General features: G+C 37.9%; 1 protein-coding gene across 2 annotated transcripts in view; it reads right to left on the bottom strand.

Moving 5' to 3' along the window:
* Nucleotides 1–22,774, bottom strand: part of prdm6 (PR domain containing 6) — a 118,790-nt gene that overhangs the window by 26,224 nt on the left and 69,792 nt on the right. For both annotated transcript variants that reach the window (XM_088076243.1, XM_088076242.1), the window contains exons 6-7: nt 17,645–17,769; nt 1,526–1,907 (exon numbers count right to left, since the gene is read on the bottom strand). In XM_088076243.1, coding sequence (XP_087932369.1) covers nt 1,526–1,907; nt 17,645–17,769 — 507 coding nt within the window. The remainder of the gene's footprint in view (nt 1–1,525; nt 1,908–17,644; nt 17,770–22,774) is intronic.

Here is a 22,774-nt window from a genome sequence, read left to right as displayed (position 1 = left end):
CAAAATTACAAATTTAAAATTCAACTGCATAATTGTTATTTCCTTTTTTTTTCTTTTTTAATTTTTTTTTGTTTTCATTTTCATTTTTCTTTTTTAACCTATTCTCAGGAAATTTTCTTGTACTTTTTTTTTTTTATTACTGATTTCCTGCTACTTTTCTTTCGTAATTTCTACTTTTGTTGCTCACTGTCTTCTTGCCATGCATTTGAAATAAATCAAGCAAATTTGACCAGGTTTCAAAGGGTTAAGCCATCAAAAGTAGGGATGGGCCAGATTATTTTAAACCAGTTTAATTTTTAGAGCCAGAGTGGACTGGACTGGTATACCGAATTTTACACACTTGAGTCAGCAGCTGCTCCCGAGTGGAACATAAAAACATTGTGTCCTAACAGCAAACCACCAACGACACTAAATATCAAACAAAAGTCGGAGACTGTATCATATTAATTCGCTGTGAGATGTAAATTCACCACTTCTTCACCTTATGGTGCAGTTTCTCTCCTTGCATGTCTGCAGTTGCTTTCACCAAAGAGCAGCGTGGGAGTTAAGAGCACTCACTCTGCAGCAAAATCTGGGGACCAAAATTTCCACAGCTGCACACTACACAGAAAAAAACACTTCTGAACTTGAAGCCATCAGTCGACTGAGGAACTCTGACGGATTATTCGAATCTCTGACTTTCAACTAATACAATATAAGTTGGATTCAGAACAAGCCGCTGATGAAGTCAACTTTAATTTTTTGCAAGAACATTTACTTAATGACAAATGTTGGTTCAGCTGGTTTGCATTAAATCAAACATGTTAAAGCGCGTACGCCGGATAGAACAGAAAACCACACAACTCTGATCAGAAGTAACAGGAAACGATCTTATAACCAGCTGAGGTGAAGAAATGAAGGTCCTGAAAATTCAAATACTTTATCTGAGAATCTCAGAAACAGTAACTGCAGCTTTCACTGTTGTATATACGTTACTTTTATCTATAATGCTTTTTCAATAGTCAAAATCTTGATGTAATCAAACCTTTTAGGCTGAAAAAATAAATAGTCAATCAGACTTCTGAAACTGCCTGTGCATCATGGTCTGACTGTTACGTACCCCAAAATTTGCGTGATGGGGCCCAAGGTTAAATCTGATGCACTGATATTGAGCTTTGTAACTCTCTAAAGAGACATTTGATGGATTATTTATATGTTTTTGAGCTATAAAAAGATGTCAGCTTTGGTAGCTGTCTCAGCTTCTTTATACGTTACCTAAAACATAAAGTTAAAGAGTCTAATGCGTATACATGTTTACATATTGAAATGCTTCTGTTGTGAATGCATTTTTATGCATTTGTTTTAATGTTTTTAAAATCTGTATTGCTGTGATGTCTTGGCTGAATTTCCTGTCTGCACAACTAATTCACGCTTGGGTACTAATGAAGAAACCTTGGATGGAAAACATCAGGAAACCATCTTTTGAGACAGTTTTTGGATGATTTTGGACTGGAGAATTAAAGCATCTTATTCGATGTGGTCTTACCTGTCTGGATTCTGCGGACAGACGTGCATCTGCAGCAGGATCCTCTGGGTGAAGGTCTTGAAGCACTGGCCACACTTCCACAGGTGCCAGTCGCTGAAGTCGCTGCTCAGCTGGCTGGTGGAGGTCGGACTCGCCAGGACTCGCTGGTTCTTTGACCCCAACTGGCCGTAACTGGAGTCTGACTGAGCCCCGACCCCGACCTTGTCTAACAGGGAGAAATTCCTCGAGCAGGGGGAGTGAGGGAAAACCATGGAGCGCATGAGGGTGGTGGAGGGGGTGGAGGAGGAGGAAGACGAGGAGGAGGAAGGTTTGCCGTTCTTGTTGAAGGACTGGAGGGACTCCTGCCTGGTCATGGCTTCCACCACAGTCGCTGGGACGTTTACTGCAAAAAAAACCAACACAGAAATGGTTTGATTAGGGAGGTTTTCAGGTTGCTGCAAGAGAATTCACTAAAGTTTCCCTATAATGAGCTAAAGTGATAGATAGATAGAGCTGATGTGGACCAGAGAGAGAACTGAGTCCACTTTCTGTTAGTCCACTTTTTTGTCCACTTGAAGAGGACTGAGTTTGGTTCTTTTAAAGTGGACTGAATGTCCTCTAATCTTAGAGACAGAGATGGGATATCTGCAAGAAACCTGGTATAAAAAGATCAATTCTTCCTGTTAAAAGGACGCCTCACTGGAGATGTATATTCTGGACATGTCCTAACTGAGAGAAGTCCATTGAGATGGACCCACAACGTACTGGTGGGTTTGCATATCGTGCTTAAACTGGGAGAGTCTCAGGATGTCCAGGAGGAGCTGGAGGACATGACTGAGATCTCCACATGGATGGCACAATAAATGAAAAAAAAGCACTTTTGTTTGATCTGTCAGCAGGACAAATTCTCATCTGTGTGCCGTGCTTGATGAGTAAAAGCAACTCTGAATTTGCTGTTGTGATGGAAACAGAAAACCAGCCACACTGTCCTAACTGGGGCCAGATCTGCCCCAGTTAGCCCAGGGCAAACTGCAGCTCCTGGTTCCAGTGAATGGAATTATGGGTCTAGTTAGGCTGTTTGGAGTCTGTTCGTTAGTACAGTTACAGCCACATATTGTTCCTCTCTCTCACCGCAGATATGTCCCTCAAATTATGGCTGAGGGCCCAAACGGGGCCTCCAGTTGGTTTCTGGTGGCTTACCACATGATGGCAGTCCTGGTGAGTCTTTATTTACTTGGACAAACCCACTACTTTTACTGCTACTACTAATAAATGTAATACTTCTGCTACTGTTATTGGTGCTGAACTTCCTAATATTAGTACCACTGTACTCTTTTGCTGCTGCTACTGTGACATCGATGGTTAGTACCACAACATCAGTGATATTACTGCCATTACTACCTCTGCTTGTACTACTCATACCACTAGCTCTGCAGAGCCATCTATTGACACTAATACACCGTCTACTTTTGCTACTAATACTACTCAATTCATATTGTAAGTATGTTCAGAATTCATTACAGACAGACATCATAATGACTTACTGCATTATAATGCATTATAAGTGTGTTCATAATGCGTTATAATGATTATAGACAAGGGCTTCATAGAAGGTGTTACCCCTATTTCTTCTACAACTTCTACTACTTTTACTGCTGCTACTACCCAAAGATTGTATTGATAGAACTATTAGTACTACTACTTTACTACTACCACTATCAATACTATAAATTAGGGCTACAAATCACTGGGTTCATCACAATACAATATTATAACGATACTTTGGACAATGATACGATATTTGCCGATGTCACAAAGTCTACTACAATACGATTTCGATTTGATTGAGGGGCCTGTGATCGATATGGGCCGATATTATCTGCTCTTTTAACACAGTTGGCCAGAAGAGATAAAAACAACATATACATAACTGGAATTAATTAAAACTGGTTCATTCTGTTTGAAAATGCTTTCTTTGTGTTCGACTTTAAGACAAACTTCTCCCAGCATCCCCAAAATGTGGATTTAAAATATATTTTCACCAAAGTATAAAACTCAATAACAACTGTCAAGGATCAGAGACAAAACAACTGTCTTTTGTAGGTCACATTTCCCCCACATACTCAACATGCTAATGTTGTTAGCATACGCCTATGGCATTTTACATTGCATGAATTAGCTTAGCGGCTAGTGGACTTTACTCTTAACCAGTTTAATATTATTTATACTTTCTGACAGAACAGATGACTTTCAGTCTACATGCACGTTTTTTCAGTCAACATCTCTGAAACAGAGCAGCTAACAGTGAAGAGGCCTAACAGGTATTTCCTGTTTCCTCTGTACGGCTTTTGTTTACATATCGCCTGCGCCGTCTGTTTATTTGCAGTTTCTTGAAAACAAAACATTTTCACGCTGATGATTTATTCCCGAGTAAACAGCGTTATCATCGTTCTCTCGTGGATTTATTTCATGGATGTATTAATGTATTACAGTGAAGTTGCTTTCTCTCGGCTGCTCGCCATGACGTCATCATCTGCCGGACGCTGTGTGACAGCGACACAGACTTTCAAAATAAGGGCACGCCTGAAAGAGGATGATATGGATCGATGTTTACACTTTGCATCGATGTTACGTGATCGATGCTCATTTAATCGATATATCAGTGCAGATCAATGGATTGTTATAACCCTACTATTAATATGCGTAAAAGGCTAGTCGTCCAGCCAGTGCTATCTTAACAAATCTACAAGTATTACATCTGCTACTACAATCAAGACTACCACTACTACTACATCACAACTAGTGCTTCTGCTACTTTTACCACAACTTGTGTGACAAATACTACTTCTAATGATTTCAGCAGTATTAAGAACATTAACTTACGTTCTTATATTAACAGTTCAGTTTATGTTAGAAAACCACATATTTCTCCTTTTACCTTTATTGAAAGCTTCGAAGCTTTAATGTTGGCTATGAACCCCTAATCAGCCATAAATTCATACATTTTTTCACCATTTTCGTGAGATAAGTTCTTGAGATCAAGATAAAGAAACTGGATTTTCCCTAAATTAATTTGAGATCTCGAGATACCAAAATAGTGCTATAACAGCGGCTAATCGTTGAAAGAATGTCTTTGAAACATTATACTGTGTAGCAATGTCAGAGGAGCGGGAGGATTTCGGCAGGGGGGGCGACGTGGGTGATATTTGTGTCCAGTTTTGTTAAAATGAGTGACGCAGCGAGGCACCAAGTTAGCTCGACAGAAAGCTGATAAACATCACTAAAGAGGAGAAAAGTGTATTTTCAAAATTTAGGACGAACTGTCCCTTTTAGGTTAAACTTGTGATTTACTTCAGTTTTTGTACATCCGTCCTTTGTGTTCTTGAAGGTTTTCATTGCTCATAATTTAATTTATTTTGCGAAGCACTTTGTGTCTGTTTTGATAAGTGCTCCGTAACAAAATATCTGAACTCAGAGGCGGGCGAGATGTACGTCTGAGGCAGATGAGACGGACAGATTTCAGACACAGAAGTGTTGCTGGTCAAGTGCAATGACATTAACGGAAAAAAGGGACCGTAGAAAAGTGTGTAAATTAGATTTCGGGGGAGCCAGCTGATGTTAGCTGTCCTCACTTGACCCAGAAGTCTGCTGTGTTTGTTTTCTGTGGTTTGATCAACTGACAGAGCTGGACTCCATAACCCCACATTACGTCTGAAATAACATTAAGGGGCTCTAACTCACTGTGGATGGTTTCGCTTTTCGTTTTGCAAAACTAGTTTGTTTGGAAAAACTTGGCACCATCAACTGGCAGGAAGTCAAATCGTCTGACTTCCTCTGTCTGACACCAGAGAGCCATTAGTGTCCCGTCCTCTGTCCACAGCGACTGTACACTGAATCATGTCCACAGTCTCTCTCGAGCCTAGACCGAGCTTTAGTCCCTAAATTCATCACTGAACTCTGAAAAAGAAATGGTCCGCTAGTGCCTACGTTCGTATTTTTGCTCGTTGTAATGTCATTTCTTGGAGTTTTTTCAAATACTTTTCATCTGTAAAATCTGTATAACCTTTTATATGAGTCAGTAATCAATAATTATAGATTTAATGTGATGTCTTTTTATAGTTTGTCTCTTAATTTATCCTTTATTTTTTCTTTTATTCTCTCTTGATCATATTTAATTCCATTATCAGTATTAATATTTATGTGCTTACTGATAATATTCTTTGAATTGTATTTTCACTTATTGGCACTGGCTGTTTTTGGTTTTTTTTGTAATTGTTGCTCTTTTGTAATTGCATTTGTATTTATTTATTTTTTTTCACTTGCTCATTTTCTTTCCTCTTTTTTTAGGATGTTGTTTTGGTTGGTTTTTTTGGCTAATTTTCAGGTAATTTTCTTGTACTTGAGTGTTTTCCTCTTTTGCTGCTCATTACATTCTTCCCATGTTTTTGAAAAAATAAAAATAAATACATAAATGAATAATTAAATATTAAAATAACAAATAATAAAATATTAAATTTTTTGAATGAATAAATAATGAATCAAATAAATAAATAAATGAGGAATAAAGAAAGACAATTTGCCCAAGTGTCAACGGTAAGGGCTGAGCGATACTGAAAAAAGTCTTATCACAATCATTTTTTTCATATCAGTCGATATCGATATATATCACGATATACATCAAATCACTATTTCTGTCGAGCTTAAAGGTTCCTTTGACTCCTCAGTGAGACATGAAGATATCATAACCAGTGATGCACAATAATGATTATTTCAACCGATAAACCGATAATTTCCAGCTTCTATTGGCCGATAAGATACCGATAACCGATAACTTCTTTCTGTTTGTTTTTCATTACCTGAGGATCTGAAAGGCTGAGTACACCTAAACTCAAACCACGTCCAGCGTGTCCTCTCATCATGTCCTCTCATCATGTCCCCTCATCATGTCCTCTCATCATGTCCCCGTCACAGTTGAGGGGAGTTGAGTGGACATTCAGAGACACCGCCGGAGACATCGGCGAAGAATGATTGTGGAGCGGAGAGACCGGCGGAGACACCGGCAGACAATGAGAGCGGAGCAGACATTCGCAGACATTCGGAGACACCAGCGGAGACACCAGCGGAGACACCAGCGGAGAATGAGAGTGGAGCGGACATGGCTGGAATATGTTGGACTATGTCTCATATTTCAATCGAGGAAAAGTTATATCGGGATTGATATCATTATCGTTTCATCGCCCACTTCTGTTCAAAGCTTAAAAGAATTAATTTGACTGAATTTACCATCTTTTCTGAGCAACAGTTTTGTGTCAAAGGAAATAAAAGCCCGTCCCATATGGACGTCTGTCCCAAATATAAGCCTCTGAGCTCAATGACTTAAGATAATCGTCTGGGCTCTTCACTGAAATTTCACTGTACGTCTGTTTTTAAGATAAAAGAGCTGTATGGTTCCTCCACTAATTAAAGAGGACTGTTTGGTCTTTTGTTCCTCTCTCTAACATCGCCGTGCTGCCTCCCTGCAGTCGGGTCATCATAACCGTTTTCCATCCTTCATCATCTCACCTCTGTCATCGGGCCACCAGGCTCCATTGATCCTCTAATAACCTTATGAGGAGATAATTACACCATTTGTAAGTCGCCCGCCGGCTCTATCGACGCCCGCGTTACGCGCCGCTCGCCAGCACTTAATTCATTTTGCTACAAACATCGCATATACAAAAAATGCGAGTCGATGCGGTTTGGGCTGCGCTTGAGATGCATCATCGAAATGGGAGAATTATGCAGATGCAGTTTGCAACACTGCAGAGTCGGTGCTTTCTTTCTTTGTGGGGGGGGGGTGTTCCCGTCCAGAGGGGCGTGACGTGAATACAAACTGACTCCACCAGGGAGCAAAGTGCAAAGTTTTAACCCTAAAAGAGGTGAAAGCTCAGGTGGAGTTTCAGCTTCTGTCAGTTTCATTTCAAAACTCTTCTGAGATGCATCGATGACACATCACCCAAAACTGATCTTTGACCTGATACCAATGGATCCGACACACAGATTTAGGTGTAAAGTTGATTTTTTAAAAACATGGACACCCTTTTTTAGATATACGGGTTAAAGACTGAAGAATTTGGTGCTAAAGGTGGATCACCGCCCTGAAAACTGTCAAAATACTTTTGGGTATTAGAGGAGAAAAAAGAAAAGTAAAAACTTATCTCTTCATTTTAGGTTTTAACGAGTTCTGATTCAGCTGCTTTGCATTCTGCTTTGTTTCCTTGATTTCATGCAATTTATATACTCTTATTTTATTAATAATGTCAGTAGGTTTTATTTAATTTATTTTATTTTCCATTTTATGTTCTGCACTCTGCACTAAATTTTTATCCTTATTTTATCTTATTTTTATTAGTATTATCAAGCGGATTTTATCCAAGTGAAGATGCATTTTATGTATTTTATTCTGATTTGATTTTATTTTTACATGCAGGTTTTATCATGTCTTTTTGTCTTTTATGGGTTTTGGTGTATTTAATTTCTTTTCTGTAGAGGCTGTTTTGCTGTATTTCTTGTATTAAAAGGTGCTATACAAATAAAGTTTATTATTATGATTATAGGGAAGAATGATTTGTACAACGTAATGTTATTTATTTATTTAATTCAAGTTACTTCCTTTTTTATATGCTTTGTTTTCTAAACCTGCTTAAAACTCATGTTTTTTATGTTTATGTATTTTAAGTGCTGCTTCATTGTGAACTGTAGTTGTAATATTTGTTGTATGTTCTGTATTTTGGATTTAGGTGAGAAATTTAGTTTGCGTGGCCGATGTGTGTGTCCTGTACTGTTTCATTGTTTGATTTGTCTGTATGTGTTTCGAAAGTTGAAAAGTATAATAAAAATATTGGAAAAAAACCCGAAACTCTTCCTTCTTGTCTTTGTCGTCACCAAAAGAAAACTGGGATGCAGCGTTTGTCGGTTAGAGCTCTGGACCCGACTGCCTGTAGATATCAGAGAAATCAACTCGCTAAATAAAAAACGCGTTTCTTCACTTTAGCCTTTAACTAGCTCTCACATCACACTTACACACTGCTGCACCTCTGTTGTACGTTATATTTTCTTTATTTTTTATGCACTCTTGCATGCAATGCATGCATCTTTTATCCTTATTTTTACAGGTATTTTCAGGTGGGTTTTATCCATGTGAGGATGCATTCTATTCTGATTTTATTTTATTTTTACATGCAGGTTTTATTTTGTCTTTATGTCTTTTTATGTGAAGCACGTTAGGCTGCATTTCTTGAATGAAAGGTGCTATATAAATAACGTTTAGTATTATTATTATTCGTCATGTGAACCATATGACGACCCCTCCCAGCCATCCCGTCTTCTCTTCTCTGTTTATGTCTTTTTTCTTTTGCTCATTCAGTTTGACGTTGTGTACATTACATTCATCAACATGCACAAAAAAGTCAAACAGCTGCAGAGAAAATGTGAAATTAATCAAATTTAGGAATAAAGAACTACGTTTCTCTGAAATCTGAGCGTAACTCAAATGATCTTAATTCGTTATTTAGATGCACTCATGACAGCAACTTTGGTTTGTTGCATTTTTGACTGAAAACGCTGAAACACGATCACTTTGTTTAGAAATCTTATTAATGTGCTGACAAAATGTTTTTGCATAAGGAATATGGTTTCACTCAAGGCTGGCTTTATTCTATATTTTTGTTATTGTCAATATTTTCCATGAAAAGAACAAAACCAAAACAATGTGTCAGTCTCTTTTCCAAGATTTTAAGAATAAAAAAAAAAATAAAAGGAAATAATTAAAAACTGAAAAATATATAGTTTCATTTTTCTAAAGGCTGAGTAATTTCCTAAAACAGCTGCTCGCTGTAGTTTTTATCGCACAAACGGTGCATTTGTTGGGGATCATTTTTTTATTTAAAAAACCCTAACAAATACATTTTAGCATTTTCAGCAAAGAACAAATATGCTCAGCTAAACATCTCAGCCACAAAAAAAAACGCTTTCGGCGTATGAGTGTGGCGCCAAACGCCATCGTGTGCATCCACATGCAACGCGCACGAACGGCGTCAGATGAGAACGCAGTTGGACTCAATCAGTGGCGTGTTTTTGTACGTTAGCCGATGAACACAGGGCGCATCGACATAGCGTCCTCGAGAACGCGGCAGGAAGGAATCGATGGCGTTTTTATGACACACTGCCAGATGGGCGCGTCCACATGCAACAAGCACAGGCGGCCGTGTGCATTTGTGCATTTGTCGACATCACGATAACGGCATCCCGGAGCGTAAACAGCTGACGCAGAAGGAAACCTAAAACGTCACGATGGAAGGTCACCGACAGAGCGGCGCCATGTGACGAGCTCAGAGCGAGAGCGGGCGGATAAACTGAGCCGGAGAGTTTCTGTCTTTCTCTCTTTACTGGTGTGAAGAACAGTTCAGACGATGTTGCCAAAGCTTTGATAGAAATCGATAACGTTAAGTTACCAGAGATAATAAAGTCTCATGAAATCAATGGAGGCAATTATAATAACGGTGATAATAATACGTCACATAAAGTGAAGATGAAGCCAGAGGAGTTCACTGCAGAGGAGGAGAAAAGCACATCCTCCTCACTGCGCTCCCTCCTGCACTGAAATCTTCATCACTCTCTATTTCCTCCTCTTAAAATGTCCCAAAAATGAGAGACAAGGTGACAAGAACCTGAAAACTGACTGAAAATTAATTCTTTTAATTAAAGGAGTTAATTTAGAAAATAATTAAAAATAAGAAAATCTCTAGAAAACTATATATATATATATATATATATATTTAAATTTAATTAAATATATTTAATTAAATAAAAAAAATATGTTAGGAAAAAAATAAACATATGTTGTTGTTTTTTATTTTCAGCACTTTTTGGATCATTTACTTGTTTGTATTACTTAACTTTTTTGGCTTATTTTCATGGAATTTTCTTGTAACTTTTTCCTTTTTCCTGGCTTATTTTGGGGCAGTGTTTTGTTAAATTACTCATGGCCTTCTCTCCAAGTTTCTGAAAGAATTAAAACCATTTTGCTGTGGTTTCAAAGGGTTAAATCCCATTTTTGTTTATCTTCCTCTTCCCCATTTCATCCTCTCCTCTACTTTTTCCTCTTTTGTCCTCGCCTTAAAAAAAGGTGTTGCAGAGAAGTAAAATAAAAAGAGGAGTGAGTGAGAAAAAGGAGGAAGAGAAGGACGCTGATGAGTCCCCCTGCAGCGATGTCTCCTCCTCCGTCGCTGCACATGCTGTTGTTGTTAGGCGGCGGCCGAGCTGCGGAGCGTCAAGCCGACAGGCTCTGATTGGATGGAACGTGCATGAGTAAACAACCACCGTGTGTGTGTGAGTGTGTGTGTGTGTGTGTGTGTGTGTGTGTGTGTGTGTGTGTGTGTGTGTGTGAGAGTGTGTGTGTTTAATGGTGTTTGTTGTTGATGTTTGAATTCTTGAAAGAAATGAAGCCTGACTGTCACAATGTTTGGAAACTCGAAACTGCAGTTTAAAAAAACAAACAACAAACAAACAAACAATGTATGTCGTATTTGCTGAAACCGTTACTATGGTCACACAGTTCGTACGGTTTCCATCACAGATTTGCGTAAAACTCCAAGCAGGTGTGTTTAAGATACTGTGTTTTCTGTGAATATATATATATACACATTTTTTTCTTGCTTTATTTATTTCTTGTTGAGTTGCTCATCGACCCTCGACCCATCTTTTTGCAATAAATCACTCCAATGTGCTCAGGTTTCAAAGGGTTAATCATGATTAACTATTGGAATTTACCATTAAACAGTCCAAAATATAATCAAATTTAAAAGCAGGTGCAGTGACTTTAGGAGGAGCACCATGTGCCTGCCAAAGGGTTGTAAAGGGTTGCAAACTACAAAAACCCAAAATATGGCCCTGCTAAAGCATTTATTGGTTTTATTTATGTGGTTTGGACGTAAAATCGGTCTAATCACTTTAAGTTCTTTAATTTTGGAAAAATCTGAACATAGAGGAATTTTAACAGTCTGACTTGATGTATGTTCTGAACCATTAACTGCTGTACAAAAATAACAAATAAATAAAATAAAATAAATTTAAATATAAATATATTTAAATAAAATAAAATAAAATAAAATAAGGGAGGTCAGCATAACTTTTGGCAACCCTGGTTTGCACTCACTTGCCTTAAATTGTCTGCTGGGGGACGAGTAAAGTATTTTGAACTGAATTCACAGTCTGAGTCAAATAACAATAATAATGAAGTGAAATAACTGATTCATAGACACTTTGTAGCTTAGATTGTTTTTAGTAACACACTGCAGGACTCTAAAAAGGATAAACCGGGGAACTACAGGAGACTGAGTCTGCACTGACCAGCTCTCAGTCTCAGTCTCTCCGTCGGCGCTCTTTTCACCAGCAAATGTCAAACTTGAAATGTCTTTTTTCTACTGAGGACACAAAGTCACTGTCGCGCTGTCTCCAGCGCGCCGTTCTGACGTCACGCTCCTTTGTGGGCACAATCAGCAGATAACGATGCCATGGAAAACCCAAATGCAGTTAGCAGCAAACTGTCTTTAATTTAGAGCAGAGCTGCTGTCTCTCTGTACAAAAGAAGCGTAATCTAATTTCACCTCATTTGGACGCTAACAAACTTTTTTCACTGCAGGGTGGAACAAAAGCGAATCCTCCAACAAAAACAAATCCTCCAGTCTTTGTTTGCTCCGGCGCAGCGTGTGTCGGTACACGATGTATCTGTGTTTTGTACATCTGTGCTTTCAACCCTCAGGGACTGTTTGTGTTTTATGCGCTTTTCATTCTTCATTTTTTTTGATAAATCTGTCTGTGTTCATGCATATGGCACACATTTTCACAGGATTGTGTATCTGAGTGTAATCAGTGAATTTGCAGCTCAGCTCCTACAATAAGTCTAAAATACACTGTGGAAACTAAATAGTTACATTCAGACTGTTCAGGTGAAAAAATGCTCCATTGAAACCCATTCAAACTGACATTTTTGATCCCACAGCCATCAAAGCAGAAAAACAGGACTTGTATTATTTCTGGGTGTCATTCTGGGCTTTTGACTCTGAATTTATCATTTTGACTATTTTCCACCTGATGACATTTTTTTTTTTTTAACTATATTTAGCATATGGAAAAAATGCGGGAAATGTTCTCTCGGTGCACTGTCACAATCAATGCTGCTGTTATTCACTGACATATCCCACCAAAAAAAACCTACTTAGCATGTAGTTTATTAAAAATAATTATTATTTATTTCAAAAACATTGCAGAATCAGGACAAAAACCTGGTATTTAAAGGATTAAAAACCTTAAAAATCAATGAATATTTTATGTTCAATGATTAGGACTGATGTTGGTAAAAAAAAAGACAAAAAAAAAAAAACTAAATAAAATCAGAGAGTTATATTAATGTAAAATATTTTTGTAGCCTGTTTGTGCATTTTGTGTGCAGAGTGATACAGGTGTGAGTATTTGACACAACACAAATAAAACAATCAGTGTTGCTGCTAATCAATGTAATATATCCCATACTGTGATAATTACAAAATCTACTTAGCATGTAGTATACTGAAAATAACTCATTTTTGTGTTTTGTTTTCATCATAAAACATAATGCTTTCTTGTAAAAAACATGCATTTAAAGGGTTAAAATTCTGAAAATGAATGACTATTTGATATTTATGATCAGCCCTGATGTTAATTAAAAAATAACTCAATAAAAGCAGCAAATAATATTAATGTATCACATTTTATCCTCAGTTATCCAGCTCTTAAAGATTCACCACTAACCTGAGAGGCAGGAAACACTGTCAGAAACTGTTGCTCTAAAAAAAATCAGTAACTTTGGACGTTTAGTATTTGTTTTGTCGAACTTTGACTGCTGAAATCGTTTCCTGACATGAGCTGAAGTGCTGAGTAAGTTGAGATATATATTACTAATGAAAGTTAAAAAAGTCACAGAAAACCAAAATCACTCAGATTCAGCCTCAGAGGAGCGTGAACTGTCAGATTTCATGTCCATCCATCCAAACATTGTCAAGAGTTTTTACTTTGGACGACCGTGTTGCACCAAAGAACAGACGAGAACTTCAGCTATGCTGGTAATACTTGAAAGAATAAATAAATAAATCTACATTCAGTTTTTGTTGAAATTCGGGACAAAGGTTTTGTAAGCAACGCACAAGCAGAACAGGTCCTCATAAACACAGAAAGACGAACGCGTGTGCGTGCATGGACCGTGCAGAGGCCGCCGCGGTCCCGTCATGACCGGCGATGTCATGTAAGAGAGTCGTTCCATCTGTAAAACAAACCAGTTTGTGGCCAAACGTCTCTAATTTGCAATCAGCACGATCTCATTTAACTGCGACTCTGTGAAAGACGAGCTCCTAATTCAATTCATTTCAATTTAGATTCCACCGATTAAGACTTCTTCTTCATGTTTTGTTTTGGGTTTTTTTTTTTGCTGTGTGATTGTGTAAGAAAAGAAATGTCAAAGTTTGTTTTTTTCCCCCTGCAGGGTAAAGTTACTCTGTCAAATCCGCAGAAAAACAGTTTGAATGGAAACGATATAAACAGGCTGAGTGAGCAGAAAACTGGAGGAGATGTAAACAAAAATAAATTAGTGACAGAGGGAGAGGAAGGATGGACGAGAGGAGGAGAGGAGGAGAGGAGGAGGACAGAGAGGCAGCGGAGGAAGGAGACAAAGGCCACGAGGGACAGAAAGAAAGGAGAGAAAAAAACGGCATTCATAGAGCACATAAAAATCCACGTTTTTTAACAAAAATTGTGTGTTGACGACGTGAACGTCACGAGTGTTTCTCGAAAACAACCGGCTGAAATCACAAAAATGACAACAGCCAGACTGTGTCACGCTTATCTGTTTAAATCTAAAACAACAACGCTGATAATGCTTTTAAAGGCAGTTTTATACGGAAAACTAGACAAACGCCACGTGGTCGTTTGTCTTCGTGCACCAGTCAAGCTGCAGATGCACGTCTGTGAAAACACAGATGCTTCACACACACAACATCTCCACGATCAGCACTTTCTAGAAAAGTGTCACCAGTTCAATATCTGAACAAATCTGACGCCAATATGATGCTGAGTAATGTCAGAAAAAATGCCAGATGACCTTTGACCACAAAAATATAAAATGACAACTTCATCATTAAAATCTATTTGACATTTGTGTGAAATTGTGTCATAATTACAGCATGAATTCTTGAGAAATGGCCAAAAACATGTTTCATGAGGTCACCTTTGAATGTCAGTCAGCAGATTTAATCAGGTCGTTCTTGAGTCCAGTTTGTGCCAAATTTGAGAAAACTCCCATAAGGCCATCTTCAGATACTGAGTCCACAGCAGATTGTGCAAATTAAAAATGCAAATCTAAAATGTGCCTAACGGAAACATGGAAGCTGTGAAAAAAATCCCATTCATTTCAGAAAAAAAAGACTTACATGAGGTGGTATTTGAGGCGATTTTTAAAAAGCCGTATTTCACAAAACGGCAATGGAAACACGTTTTAGTCTTTTCTAGGTCACATGATGCTGTGTCTATGTGCTTGTCAGTAGGAACTGGCTCCCTCATGATGCAGCAGGAGCTACAGGAGCTGTTATTGCATCACATAACTCAGAGAAAGTTTGAATCCACAATTCCTCTGTGAAATCGTGGACTACATCTCCCAGAAATCCCTCATACGTGGACGTATAAGGGGCTCGCCTTTCCATCATGGCTCCATAACACGCCTACGTGGCCTAAATAATGACGGCTAGTTTGGTGGCTGCAATAGAAATAAAGCTGCTGATGTTTTGAACATCCATCGCCATGGTTACTGGGATGTTATCACCGGAGGAGAAGCTGCAGAACACGACTGAGTGGAAACACCAAGTGAACATTTGTGCCAAATTCAGAGAAATTCCCTCAAGGTGTTCTTATGATGCCGCTTTCACGAGAATTAGACAAATTCAAGGTCAGTGTGACCTTGACCTTTGACTTGCGTTTGCAAGAATAAGACGGATGCGAGGTCACAGTGAACTTGTCCTTTGGCCATCATGATTGAATCAATTCACGCTTGATTCCAAGTGGACGTATGTGCCAAATTTAAGAAAACTCCCATATGACTATCTTCACATATTGTGTTCACCTGAATGAACCAGATCACATTGACCTTGACCATTAAAGACCAAATCCTAATCAGCTGATCCTTGAGTCCAAGTGAACGTTTGTGCCAAATTTGAAGAAACACCTTTCACTTTCACAAAAATGAGATAAACACCAAAATCTAATCACCTCATCCTTGAGTCTACTTGGACGTTTTTGCCTAATTTGAAGAAATTCCCTCTGGAAAATAAAGTGTTTACAACAATAAGACGGATGCAAGGGCACAGTGACCTTGACCTTTTGACCTACGACCACCAAGACATAATCAATTCATGCTTGAGTCCAAGTGTAAGTTTGTGCCAAATTTGAAATAAAAAATGTCTCAATGTGTTCTTGAGATATTACATTAACAAGAAAGGTGTGGAGGAATAGTTTATGCAAATTTAAGTCTGACTCGTGACAAAAGTGAGTTATAGCCTATAAAATGTTTTCCTAAACTGCGTATGAGGAAATATTACGCACGCATGACTTTCACAAGTTATAAAACTCATTTTATCAAATAACAAGCTGAACTTGAAATTTAATTTAGGACGAGTTTATGCCTTCAAGATAGTCGATATTTGAAAAAATCTAATATTATAGTTTACGGCACCATGAATACTTTTCACTCTCTGCCAGAAAAAGTAAGACATTTACTCAAAATAAGTCATTTGATTTTACAACAAAGCCTGAAAATTGTCAAAGCAAACAAGAACCAAGTGAGTCGAAACATGTGAAATTAGAGCCATGAGGTTTTCATAAATCAACAGAAATATGTTGACAATTAGAGCTTGGATAAAAGATAGAGGCTCATAAATGGGTGTATTTTTGTTTGCAGAAGAAAAGTTTTGATGGAAAACTTGTTTTCCAAAAAAAAAAAAAAAAAAAAACTGGAGCGAGGCCTCGGGTTTAACGCCGCGCCGCAAAATGCCGACATTTTAGCAAATAAATAAAAACGATTCCAGTCTTGTTTTGACTGGCTCTGTTTGACAGACAAATCAATCAGACAGCAGCAAGTCTGTAAAGAAAGACGAAAAAAAACTGCCTTCAGCGCGTTGTTTTTGTGGCGGGCCAAAGAGTTTAAATACTGTCGGTAATAAAATTAGAGCGACATCCAAAGAAAACGGCTGTTGTTTTTCCTGCGGACGGAGGAGCCGAGAGGTTTGGCTCACGTTTGTTTGGATGTCATTTACATCTGCATCATTCGGCTGACGATTTTATCGGATTTATCACGAAGCAGCTGAACAAACGCGAAGCTTCGAGTCCGAGGACGAACTCATTATTCAGCCAACGTGAAGATTTTTATTCGGACACTTAAACCCGACGTACTTTTTAACACTTTTCTGTTCTCGGAGTCAAACTTGTGACCTGGTGGAGTTTTAGATGAGACGACGTTAATACTTGTTAATATTAACCCTTTGAGACCTGGATCGACATCGCTTTTCTTACACTTCACAAACTATTTGACCCTTTGAAACCTACGCAATTTTTTTTTTTTTTTCATATATAACATGACGTAAAGGCAATGACCTAAATGGAAATGGCAAAAACTGATTAGAAAATCATAAAAAAAAAAACAGAAAAATGTCCAGAAAACGACATTTTAATGAATTAAATCATGTTGGAATCATCATGGAAATAACAATTTCAATTTCAACAATTTCTCCTTTTTTTTAAAAAACTTTTTTTTAAAAAACTAAGGTAATTTTTAATCGATTAAGTGAGTAACATTTCACATTTTTTCCCTGAAAATTTCTGGCAGCATTTTGAATTCTGCGGTGCTTTCGTTGTTGCTGTGTTGTACGTAGCTCCTTCAGTCTGTAACTGTTTTATTCTTATTGTTCGAATGTCTCATCTGGTATGTTAACCTGTCATGTGCCAACTCATCCAAAACCAAGACAAATTTAAATCATGGGGGGAAAAGCGAGTAAAGAAGGAAAGGAGAGCAGCGTTTCTTACGGTTTTCGTCCTGAGCGATGCACTGCAGCGGGATGCCGAAGAAGGAGGTGTAGGAGTCGTTGTACCAAACCAGCAGCTCTGTTCCTCGGGGGATATCCATACACGCTCTGTAGAAAATACACGACCTGCAATCCAAACACAAACACCTTTAATGTGAAGAGTGACACACATTTTACCGCTGTTATTAACTTGTGGATGTTTTGGCCCATTGAAGTGCAGCATCCTGAAAATACCTGAGAAAAAAACGAGATAAAGAGCGATACAGGACGAGGATCTGTTCCTGTACTCAGGCCGAAGATGTTATTATATTGTTATGATTTTAGCAACAAATCATTAAAAATGATGTGGTGGAAGAACATAAAGACAATGACGGATGGATTACAACCAAAAAAAAACCAAACCAAAAACCCCAAACAATACAGAAACTCTCCCTTTAATAACTTTCATGGCTTTAAAGGTGCACCTGAATGCACCATAAAGTCCCTTTTTGCTGTGAGCGTCAAACTCGTCTCCGACACAGACAGACAGCAGAGGACAGAAGCAGCACGATGTAAAAGACACCAAAACTCAGCAGAGACACTCAGCATATGTTTTTTTAAATTATGTGATCAATCTGATAAAATCATTCATCTGCTGTGAAGCCGACAGCGTTTGGAGGTTTACTCGCCAAACAGAAACGGCAGGCGTTCATTTTTTTTGATTATGACACATTAAGTGCAAAAGCACCATCTGCAGCATCTTTTGAATCTTTTTTTGTTTAATTTGATTTATTTTGCCTTTAATGTCGTGCAGTTAGAGAGTCTGGAAAGGGGGAGAGATTGTGGATGACGCTCCTCTTGCTGAGTTAGACGCCCCTAAACTCAAATTTTGATCATTTTCTTGATTACAAAACTACATATTGATTGTTGGAGGAGTCTGATCATTGAAATCTTTCTCCATGAACGTCCACAGCTACAGGTGTCCCCATAATTCACAGCTTTCTGACGGGACGTTAAACTGCGTCTGACGGGGCGAAATCAAACCGCTGAGTAAGCGATCTGCAGCGTGGACGGCGTGACGTGTCCCTGACTCTGTCCAGGTCTGATTTTTGGAAAACGTTTCCCATCTGATAACAGCTCGATTTCACATCTGACCAAACCCAAATGATTTATGGGAAATATCTGGTGTCTCTCACTCTGTTCAGCAGCTAATGATGTTGTTCAAACACGCAGCCAGTGAGCAGAGCGGTTCCCGGGTCACAGCGCCGCTAAAACAACACGCCGTCCGCCCAAAAACATCATTCTAACAACGTGAGCAAACGCCAGGTTAGAAACCACATTTTTTACTTCCAGCTCAAATTATTTTAAAACTATTTCCCACAGTTTGTTTTTTTGTTTCTCGTGGCGAGGTGGCAGAGTGTCGCACACACCAGACTGTAACTCAGAGGTCACAAGTTCAACTCCCACACGACTGCCAGGGTTTCCCGCCAAAGGGTCTTCGGGCCTGAAGACTAATTACTCTGTGCAAACAGCCTGAGGCAACCACTTAAAATGAGAAGAAATGATATTTAATCCAAACCACAACTGCTTTTTAACGTCCAAATAATTCAAAGCACATTGAGTTTCTTTCTGTGAGAAAAGTTCAACTAATAAAGTTTGACTCGACTTCAGTAAAACTCCTCTTGATTCAATCAAAAGCCTCATTTAACCTTCGAAATGTTCAAATATCGACAAAACCAGAGCTCAAATTCAGCCTGATCATCCAACACTTTAAATTTCCTTTTACATAATGTGAAACATTTGATGGAACAACTTTATTTTATGAATGATTAACTTAAAATGTGTGTTCATCAATGTGGTAATTAACAAAACACTTCAGAATAAATAAATATATATATTAACAGTATCTTGGCTTGAATCTCTGCAAAAAGGTTGATGAATGTGAAGTCAGTGGAGAAATAAGAGCAGAGCTGCATGTGCAGATGGACAGGCGCATTTCAGGTTATCAAAGTGACAAGATGCTGAACAAGTTTCTTGTATTTTTATTTTTTTATTGTACTAATCTATTTTCCTGTGTAGAGGCACGTACCGCCATGAATCATCATTTATGTCTGTTTGCTGAGTGAATTGTTCTTTTTTTTTGTTATGCTTTCTATTGTCTGAAAGGACAACGTTGAATAAAAAAAATTGTTCAAAAAATAAATAATAATAATAATGTTAATTGGAACAAATTAACTTGTTTGGGTTATCATCACACGTGTTCATAATTTGAAACCTGGATCGTTGTCACTTTTCATGAGTCGCATTCGTGCAGCATTTAATCTGAACACTTAAAAATATCAGTTTAATTTCTTTCAGAAACACGGAGGGAAAAGGGCAACAAGCAACTTGACAAAAAATGTCCCACAAGCTGCAAAAAAAAAGAAGAAAATAAAGAAAATGATCATGTTCTTATAAGCTGGGGTTAAATGTCAAAAGAACTATATTTAGAATTATTACAATGAAATATTAATTAATTCAATATTTAAAATCATTTTACAGAATTATTATATTTAGAAGCATTTTTTAAAAGTAATTTCTTTGCTTTTTTAAAACTTTCCTGTATTTTTTGTTTGGTTTTTTTTGTAATTTTCTTGTACTTTTTACTAACTTCTTGCTTATTTGAAAGTCCTTTCCTCTAACGTTGCTCATTTTGTCCAGGAAATCCAGCCACTCAGCTCAGGTTTTAAAGGGTTAAATACTTAATTACCATACTTACAAACACGTTTTTTAAAAGCTGATAACCCATAAAAGTTTTCACATTATTCTCATTATTATTTATAATGAATTTTTATATAATGTTATGTACTCTTACCAGAATTATGAACACAAGTTGATTACTAGTAAAAAAAAATTAAATAGGTCCAATATTTTTTTCACATTATTTAAAAGGAGTTTTAAAGTGTTAAGAAATGCACAAACATAAAAAAATACTGTTATTTAAAAAAAAAAATCATTTCAGCCCATTACTTAAAACTGAAGTTGATTAAGAATCCCGCTGACTGTTTTCTAAATCAGCATTTATTTTCAGATTGATTTCCTTCCTTCGAGGCAGACGTTTGATTTCTTTGAGAAACTGTCTGCAGATAGAAAATCCATCACGGTCACAATTTAGATGACTTTATTTTCTCTGTCAGTGAGACTCTCAGGAGGAAGAGGAGGAGGAGAAGGAGGAAGAGGAGGAGGATCAACACAGAGAAGGAGAATCTGAGGAGGATAAATAACCAAAGGAGAACAAGACAAATAGACAAAAGTTAAAAAGACAAAAAGTGAAAGAGAGGAGGAGGAGGAGAAGGAGGAGGAGGAGGAGGAGGAGGAGGAAAAGGAGGAGGAGGAGGAGAAGGAGGAGGAGGAGGAGGAGGAGAAGGAGGAGGAGAAGGAGGAGAAGGAGGAGAACACAGAATCTAAGGAGGATAAATAACCAAAGGAGAACAAGACAAATAGACAAAAGTTAAAAAGACAAAAAGTTAAGTGAAAGAGAGGAGAAGGAGGAGAAGGAGGAGGAGAAGGAGGAGGAGGAGGAGAAATGTCTGCTGTGTGACACAATGTTTATTTAATAAAGTTAGAAGACATCAAGCTCAAATACTTTGAGGGAGCAAATGGAAAGAAAGAAAGAAAGTCTGAAATAGAGACAAAGAAATGAGAAAAGGGGAGACAGAAGAAAAGAAATACAGATTTAGTTTAAACAAAATAACATAACGTGTATATAAACTGTAAAAGCACAACAACACAAACACGTCTCAGCGCAGTTTTTCTTTCTTTTTTTTACCAGACGCAGAAAAAGTGCTGCCACATTAAGATGCCACAGTTATCACACCGTGTGCATTTGCTTTAGTATTTTCTAAAGGCAGATTTTTTACACACATATACTGACCACAAACTTATTTTAAATCATTTAAAATGATCCTTTTTTATCTTTGCACCTCTTGTCTGCACTTTTATTTTTAAAAGTGATTTTTATTTTAATATTATTATTTTAATCATTTAATAATTGATTTGACCTTTTATATCTTTTCTCTTTTATTATAAATCTGTATCTTTTACTATGTTTTTAATTTTGTTGTTCCTTGAATATTAAAAATCAAAAAATCAAACATCACAATATTTTTAATCAAATATCTCAATATACATATACCAGAAACACCGTAGGGCTGAATACTGGTGCTTCCACAAAATATTTACATCATGAGATTTTTGACAAATTATGATCAGGAATGTTTTCTACAGATTTGGGAACAGTCACTGTGTGGAAATTGCATCTTGGAAATGCAAAAGTTACTAAAAAAAACCTGCACGCTCTTCATCAGATCGTGTGATGAAGAGCGTGCAGCTGCAAACGTCACCTCGGAGGTGACTGACTTTAATATTTTCGGAGTATAGTTTAGTGTGTGGACTGTTTTTCATCTCCAAAATTGTATACTGGCACAAATGCAAATCATTTCCTCTGTTATTAACAGCGAGTTAAACACTGACAAAGATCTGAAATGTTTGAGGAGAGCAGTTAGTTCAGCCAGTGCGTGTGCGTGTGTGTGTGTGTGTGTGTGTGTGTGTGTGTTTTATTAATTCTTTCCACACCGGGGGAGGGGCGGGGTGGTGTTGGCTCCATGTGAAAACACAGCCAGGAGGGACCAGGCTATAAATCAAACATACCCAGTGACCTCCCAGGATAAAAAGCGAGCGAGGCGTCCACAAACACGCGGCGGCTTGTATGTATTTAAAACAAATGTATGTGTTTAACACGTACACGCTGCTACGTTCAGGCGGGGCTGTGTTATAAATCAAACACATCCAACAGGCGCTCAGGTATGAAAAATAAAGCCCCCCGCCGCCTTACAGCAGCGCGCTCGAGTTTTTACGTGTTCGTCTGGCGGATCGGAGGGACGCAGCATCGCCAGCTCTCTGATCTCCTGTTCTGTTTTCACACAAAGCAAAAAAAAAAAGCTTTATGATCAGCTTTTAAATAATAAAACTCGGGATCATAAATCCAACAAACCAAACACCTAACAAGGTGTAATAATGCGTCTGTATAAACATGCCGATCTGAAGCATTCGTGCTGACAGAGCGTCACGAGGCCCGTCCACCGGTCGCTGCGGTCTGGCCCGACGCAGCGGC

The sequence above is a fragment of the Plectropomus leopardus genome, chromosome 4 (assembly GCF_026936395.1).
Source record: "Plectropomus leopardus strain MGB_pleo_1.0 chromosome 4, ASM2693639v1, whole genome shotgun sequence".
Taxonomy (NCBI): domain Eukaryota; kingdom Metazoa; phylum Chordata; class Actinopteri; order Perciformes; family Serranidae; genus Plectropomus; species Plectropomus leopardus.
This window is presented reverse-complemented; position numbering and strand designations above follow the sequence as displayed.